Source organism: Lipotes vexillifer, unplaced genomic scaffold (genome assembly GCF_000442215.2).
Source record: "Lipotes vexillifer unplaced genomic scaffold, Lipotes_vexillifer_v1.1 scaffold1114, whole genome shotgun sequence".
Classification (NCBI taxonomy): Eukaryota; Metazoa; Chordata; class Mammalia; order Artiodactyla; family Lipotidae; genus Lipotes; species Lipotes vexillifer.
In genome coordinates, this window is record NW_006779031.1 from 2,013,509 (window position 1) to 2,021,516 (window position 8,008).

General features: G+C 42.8%; 1 protein-coding gene across 4 annotated transcripts in view; it reads left to right on the forward strand.

Moving 5' to 3' along the window:
* The window catches only part of FGF13 (fibroblast growth factor 13), a 520,464-nt gene that overhangs the window by 450,773 nt on the left and 61,683 nt on the right, over positions 1–8,008 (forward strand). For 3 of the 4 annotated variants that reach the window (XM_007452075.1, XM_007452077.1, XM_007452078.1), the window contains one exon: positions 2,482–2,592. In XM_007452075.1, coding sequence (XP_007452137.1) covers positions 2,482–2,592 — 111 coding nt within the window. Of the gene's footprint in view, positions 565–2,481; positions 2,593–8,008 lie in introns of all 4 variants that reach the window. The other variant, XM_007452076.1, reaches the window with a different exon arrangement.

The window sequence follows — 8,008 nt, forward strand, 5'->3', positions numbered from 1 at the left end:
GCCGCCAAACTCCGACCCGAGCCACTTGGACTCGCACAGTGTCCTCGGGGCGCAGGGGCCGAGCGCACGCCCTCGCGCAGCTCTGCCGCCGCCTGGCAGTCTCGCCCGCGATCCCGGCCCGGGGCTGTGGCGTCGGCTCGGACCCAGGCAGCCGGCAGCCCGCGCGGGATCCGGACCACCGCCGGAGGAGCTCGGCCGGCATGCTGAGCCCCCTCCTCGGCTGAAGCCCGAGCGCGGAGAAGCCCGGGCGAGCGCCGGCTCCGGAGACGAAGGCGGCGGAGGCGCGAGACCGAGCGGACGAGCGGCGGAGGAGCGGGGGGAGGAGGCGAACCCGGAGAGGGGCCCGGAAAGAAGTGGTGGTGGTGGGCGTCGTGGCCATGGCGGCGGCTATCGCCAGCTCGCTCATCCGGCAGAAGCGACAAGCCCGGGAGCGTGAGAAATCGAACGCCTGCAAGTGTGTCAGTAGCCCCAGCAAAGGCAAGACCAGCTGCGACAAGAACAAGTTAAACGTCTTTTCCCGGGTCAAACTCTTCGGCTCCAAGAAGAGGCGCAGAAGGAGACCAGGTTGGAAGGGGCTCTTGGCTGGCTTTTTCACCCCGCCCCCGTACTTTACGGGTGTGGAGGGGGCTGGGGGGCGTGGATGGAAGCGGAGGTGAGTTTGTCGGCGGCCCATCTAGTGCGGATGTGGCCACCTAGCCGGTGTGCGTGCGTGGGAAGCGATCGCTTTCTCGCCTCCTTCGTAACAGTAACAGGCTTGCTGCATTGCAACTGCCGTGGGACAGGCGCAGAGCCTGGGGGCATACCCTGTCCAGCGGGCGCGCAGTCAGCTTCAGACAGGCCACATGTGTGCAAGCCCGTGGGCTCTGGGCAGGCGTGACCCAGACGTGGCTATCGCGTGAGTGGCGTGTTAATTGCAGGCGCGGAGCTGGGCAGACCCCTGCCCACCCCCCAGCCCAGGAAACCCCGGGAATCCCTCCCTTGCCTTCACCCCCGAAGCTCTGACCCTTCCCCTCCAGCTTCCACCCCCAAGGGCCGTGGGCTTCCGCTATCTAGGCATTCTGTTTCTTCGATCACTTTTAAGCTTATCGGGACAGACTTGTGGTGCAGCTTTGAAATATTTGCTGGAGAGAAGGGGGTGGATTCCTGGAACCTGTGGCAAAGAGCTTAGTGATCTGGTTGAGACTAGTCAAACTGTGGTTACTTGCTACTAAAATGCAGGATTCAAGAGAGTTTAAACTCAGAGCCAGATCGTGGGTCCTTTTGAGCCTATTCAGTGAGAAGAGTAGCGCGGTATTCCGGTGCCAGGGGAAATTCACACAGCTAAGAGGTGTCGGGTTGCGTCAAGGTAGACCTTCAGGCGTAGAGGCAGCTTATTTGACTGATCTTAACCAAATGTATCCTTTAAGCTGTTTCCTTCCTTTTACTAGATAAATATCACAGAATTTCAGACTTATTCAACAATCTGTTATTTCGCTGTTTGTGTGTTCTACACATCCTGGAATAGAAATGCAGGCACACATTTTCTGCTTGCTCGAAGTTTTTAAGGCATTAGCTGTAAATTAGGCTTGTTTTTAAACAGGTTTAAGCGGTGGCGAAGCATGATTCTGTGGCCTGAATAATCACGTAAATATCATTTCCGTGCAGGTGTCTGTATTCAGTAAAAGCAAATTTTGGATAACATGGCTGTTATTGATAAATGAGGCACTTCATTAATCTATGGTGATTCATAATTGAAAATCATTTTGAGAACACATATTTTGGATAATTATATTTGATACGAAATTTGAAAATAAATATGAACTAATTTTCTTTCCTCCCCACCAACAAAACCCCTGCTCTTTGCACCCATTTTCCCTGAGGATAATTAATACGATAGGGTATGATAATGGTTGTTTTATTCTCCCCTCCCCCTTTTTTTGTATCGCGGCTCAATTTTCTAAATAGAAGTCCTTTGATGGGGTTCCGGGTTATTTATGCGTTTTCAACCTTCTTAGAATGGAGGGAGTTCTTTATTCTAATTGTGGTATTTCTGAGGGAAATCTTTGCTAGTGTGTTTCTGCTCCCTGCTTGGTAAACCACTCTAAATCATCTTAGTATTTTTCTCCTTTTCCTTCCACATGAGAAGTAGCACGTTGTTAAAAGGCAGAACATGCCATTTGCCAACCCATTTCGAATGCTCGATGAGATAGAGTGCCACTCTGTAAGCCAAAGGACACGCTATCAGAAACTGTCTCTGCTGTCAGTAGCTTTAAGGCTTTACCAGCGTTACCAGGTGGAAATCAAATGTTTCTTCAGTTCGAAGATTGGTTCTGAAGCTTGGAGTTTGTTGGTTTGTTTTCTTTCTTTCAGGGGACTCTTTAAAAGTGTCATCTGACCTTTTCCACTAAAATTCTTAAATAAAATGGGAGTTCTGAAATCTGAGTCTTTTCAACTGTATATGTACAACTTATCAATTGACCCAAACCATCCTTCTCCTTGCAGAGCCTCAGCTTAAGGGTATAGTTACCAAACTCTACAGCCGACAAGGTTACCACTTGCAGCTGCAGGCAGATGGAACCATTGATGGCACCAAAGATGAGGACAGCACTTACAGTAAGTGACTGCAAAATAAATAATAGTATATCCCAGCATGTTGTTGACATTGTTTTCTTTCTTTTTTTTTTTTTTAAATTAACAACCCTTGCTAAATCCCAAAGCAAATCCAAAATAGAGTCAACACTATATAATCCTGTTTCAGCAGGTTAACCTAAAGGAAGGGGAACATGAAAATATCTAGAATAGTGAACTGTAGCAAATAATGTTGACACCATTCTAAAGAACAATCCAAATGTCATCTCCATGGTAATCTGGATAGATTTATGGCTGTCCTTTGGATTTTATTACTTTTTTCCCACAGAAAATTTACTCACCCACACACTGATCCTGAAATAGCACGGTTATCTCTACTCTTAAGAACCGGTCTCATCCCAAGAGAGAGGAGAGGTTTCATGTCAGGAGAATTCATCATTACAAGCTTTCACTTCTGCTCCCCCCACCTCCACAGACACTGATAACTCTCAGACTAATTGGGATTTTAACACTGAGATACCTCCACAGGTGGGTAAAGACATTTCTTTGAGTGCTTTATTTTTAACCGTGGTCTTAGGACCGAATTGGAGACCATCATGGTGAACCTAAAAGAGAAACACATCAGAAAGAAAGTCAATTTTATTTCCAATTACTGAAGGATAGTGATTCCAAGATATTATATAACCTTTTGTTACATATGCTTTATTTATTTGGAGTCATCAAAACATAAACTCACAAATAGTAACGCCCTCTTCAATGGTAATAATTGGTGGGGTTTTGCAATTAGCAGATTGCTGCAGAGCTATTCAGTGTTCCATGAGGCTACACCACCTAGCTCTCACCACTCCTTCCCGATTCTCCCTAATTTCTATTGCATTTCCCTCAGGCTTTGTTATTTTCCCAGAAATAGTCCCATTGCCAAGGAGAAAGCCCATCTGAATGCTAACAAGCCCTCTGCAGCATTTTCAGAGATGTGGGGCTAGAGACAACAAAGCCATAGACAAGGGTTCCAATGTTGAGTGTTAAAAGAGTTTCACATCCTTTAAGAAAGCTTCCTGGGCTGATTGATGGCCAATGCAAGACCTCAAGAGGAAGTCACCTTTAACTACCCTTAAAGAAAGCTCTGTTGGTACCTGGGGTGAAAAAGTTCCATACTTAAATGGTTTACTAGTTTTTTTGCACTGTTTTGCAAAATGCAGCGTTACTCTTGTGATACTGAAGTTCTACAATGCGTATGCTAGATGTTCTTTCATGCATACTCTTTCTTCTATTTGAAAACAATGAGTCAAGGGTAACTAGAGGGTTTTACTGCACTCCTGTAACAGACATGAGTCCATTATGACCAGTAATAAAACATTCCCATAAATTGTATGTTTAAATCGGTGTTTGGGAAAGAAATTAGGGGATGTAAGCTGCTCCATTTTCCAAAGTGCCTCAGCAAAACAGATTCATTGGGCATTATTGGAAGGAAGTTCACGATCAGCTGCGAATGAGCCCCACCCGGTCAGGTTTTCCCCCATCTACTTTTAACTTTTTTTGCAGATGGAAATCAGTGAAAAACTTATTTTTGGTCCAGTGTTCACATGCGTTTCCTGAAAAGGGAAAACAGAAAACCCAGACAATTCATTTGTTTATAAACAGCAGTATGGCACACGCATCAAGATCACACTGTATATGTAGTCATTTTAGGATATCACACACACATAGATATATACACACAGACACACACACACATATATGTATGTAAATCAAGGCTCCATTTCTTAACTATGGAATCAGGTAGTAGGTTTTACTTTTCAGTTCTTGCATATGCATAGCTTGTGCCTTTTGGTTGTCTTATAACTGACTGATATGCATGGCATTTCTGTATACTAATGATATTGTCAGGCCTTTAAAGAGACAGAACCTGTGTTTAGGCACAATGAAATAATGAGAGGTGAGTCAGCTGACGGTATTACCATCACATGAAGCATACAAAAGAAGAGTATCTCGAAATAAATAGCAGGTCTGTGGGGCTTCACTCTACCCATGCTGCCAAGTATAGCCAGGGGCCAGAGAGCTAGCTTTTCTTCCCACTTAAGTACATTGTAGGGTGTATAAGTCATCATGAAACAAGAATGTTTAATGGTTAAAGTGATCATTAAAATGATCATCATTAAAATGGAAGTTTAGCCATGCAGATGGCTTCTTTTTTTTTTCCCCTAAGCCAAGCAATTTTCTTGGCATTCATTATTTAATTAATTATTTTAAATGAGTGGAACAAAAATACAAGTTTTTTTTTTTTTTTCCCAACTATCACTTTTTCATCTTTATACTATTTCCTTAATATGCATTCCTGGCATTACGTTTATATTTTTCTTATTTTTATTAATTTTTAGGATTTTTTTCATTTTTTTCTCGCTTAATTCAACGTGGTTGATTTTCTGATATTTTAATTCTGACACGGTAAGCCAGATCATGGTAAAACAAATCAGTTCACGTTTACCCAGATACATCTGTTTCTAAAAACATATGTTTGATGTTATGCATTCAAGCTAACCTTAGGTAGCTTTATTACAATGATAAATGTTAGTCCAATAAACTCTCATCATGCGCAAGTCAACCATTGTAAATTATCTGTTGCCCCCCGAAAGGGAAAAGATGATAGACATTTCAAGGGAGTGGTTTTATTATATCTGCCATGGGTTCAATGAGGGCGATGTTAGAATAGGCAGCTTTCCTTTCAAAACTCCAGTAGTGTTACCAGTTCAATGGGTCAACTCTTTCCAATCTACATTAATATATACTTTTTAAATTACTCCCTTTGAGAAATTGATCCTAACCCAACTGATAAAAAAGGATGGCCTCACTTTCGTATTCGGCAAACACTGAGTGCCAGCTGTGTGCACATCTCTGAGAAAAATGGTCCCTTCGAGGTAGGAGTTTGTTTGTACGTAGACACAACAGAAAACAAGAAACGAAGGCCCTTTTATTTATTAAAATCTTCAAACTTCTGGCAGAAATGGAAAAAGAGATATTAGGTGTTTAATGAATGTGTTTTAGATACACAAATAAAATCAATTGTTTTCTTTTCATGTTTAGCATATTTTCATCCTAATCAAAATAACATCTTAAGTCCATGAAGTACTCCAGATTTAGAGAAGCAAAGGCATATTGGAGAATATTGAGCCTGTGCAAACTCACCCTTGATGTAATTTCTTTGCCTTTTTATCTGGAAATACTGTCCCTTTAGACAGACTTGAAACAAACCTGTTTTATGATCTATCTTGAATGTCGAAAGAAAAAAGATTGGACTGGTATCACCCGTCACTCTCCACTTTTGCTGCTCTCTTCAGTTTTTTATTTTAGAGTGGTATTTTTTGTTTTTGAATCAGACTTCACAGAAATTTATGGTACATAGTGAAAAATCCATGACCACTATAGAGTTCATACCATTATTCAGGAATAAATACATAATGCCGGACATGGGTTACTGATGTTCTTTGCTTCTCTTCCTCCTACTGCTATCATCTGATGTTTGGGACTTAAGCATTTTATTGCCCATTAAAACCCACATCAGAGAGGAGTTGGGGCACACGGTGAAAATCAAATATTTCTCTCTCTCTCTCTCTCTCTCTCTCTGTTTTTTGCTCGTTACCACCTGCATTCAGAGAACTAAGAAGGTTCAGAATATTGTAAAAATTGAAGTTCTAGAAACAGTTCTGAGCGCCCTTTATTACCTGTCATCTATCATCTATTATCGTCTATTAGTTTGACTAAACTAGGATTCAGACATACTCTGGTGTTCTAGTTGTCTAGTGGTATGGCTTTTAAGCCAAACCCATATGGAGGTTTTTGTTTGGTTTCATTTGGTTTTTTTAGATATCAGAATTTAAAACTATGAGCTTTTATATAATGGGATTGTGATCTATTACATTCCAAAAATGTAATATTATCATGGTTTCACCATACAGATTGCTAGCAGTCCACAAATGTGTGTTGAGCACCTGCCGTGAGCAAGGTACCATCAACAGAAAGAGATAGAACGTATAGGTGACATGCTCAATGACATCAGACTTCATTCCTGGGCACTGCATGGTCAAATATAGCATTAGATCCTGGCTCGCAATCTGTGCAGTTACTTTCCTTCACCTCACATAACAGAAGGGCACAGCTTCAAATATGATGAGTATTGAATGAAATGCCATCAGCGGCATGTGGTAGGAACACTTGTATTTTGAACCGTACAATGTCCTAGCTCCTCTCTGGTGACACGCTGACTTTAAGGGAAAGGTACATTGTAGGCTCGCCAAGGAATAGTGAGTTCTTCATTAATATTTCTCATCTCTGTAACCCCACCTACTGTAGTAGAATATACATACACCAAGATAAGAGATCTGAGAGAAACTATTCTTACCCACGGGGTGACTGCTTTACGTTCTCGTTCACAGGAATGATAGCAGACCAATTTATCATCCTCCATAAACTTACACACCAAGGCAAACATCGTCAACATTGGTCTAGGACTCTTGAGAGAAAGGTGCACAGGCTATTTTCAAAAGATGTGTGTGGCAAGCACTACGTTTTAAAAATGTACTGTTTTATTTTTATTCCTGGTGTAGGAGGGAGTAGACAGCTGGTAGGGGGAAGACGCCCACTGGTTTCATCCAGTGAGTGGTGTGTGATTGTGAGGAGAGCCGGGGTGTAAGTTTCACGCAATCAAACCTTCAAATGGAGAAATGAAGGCCTCCTGGGCACCAGCCAGCTGCCCACTTACAACTATTTAGGAAAAAAAATGAAATAAATAAACCTCTCAAGTTCATTGTTTTTATTCCTATAACCTTTGCTCCCAGAGACTGAAAGACAACCTGTCTCAACCCAATCTTAGAAAATGTTCTTTAAGAAATACTACTGTGGGAACGTAAGACTCCTTTTTTTTTTTCAAGGCCTGGAACTCTTTTTATGTGCTTGCGTCGGAAATAATACAGATACTTTAGGTGAAGGAGTTGGACTAGTGTCTTTTCTAAGATTCTAGGAATCTCTCCCCAGCTGATAGATCATATCTGTGTCTGTGAATTTCAGCAGTTGTCTAAGGGAGCAGTTTAAAACCGTGGCTGGTTGAAAATAAAGCTATTTAATATGTAGACCAATTCCTGGAACTGGATCTTTACAGAAGCATCAAGATTTCCCACCTCCAACACTATACAAACCATGGAATTGTCTTCCATTTTCTCCGGGGTGTTTAAAAATATGTAGCTATAGTCCCCGTTATATGACTGCAACCATGAATCAAGAATACTGAAAGGGGGCTTCCCTGGTGGCACAGTGGTTGAGAGTCCGCCTGCCGATGCAGGGGATCCGGGTGCGTGCCCCGGTCCAGGAGGATCCCACATGCCGCGGAGCGGCTGGGCCCGTGAGCCATGGCCGCTGAGCCTGCGCGTCCGGAGCCTGTGCTCCGCAA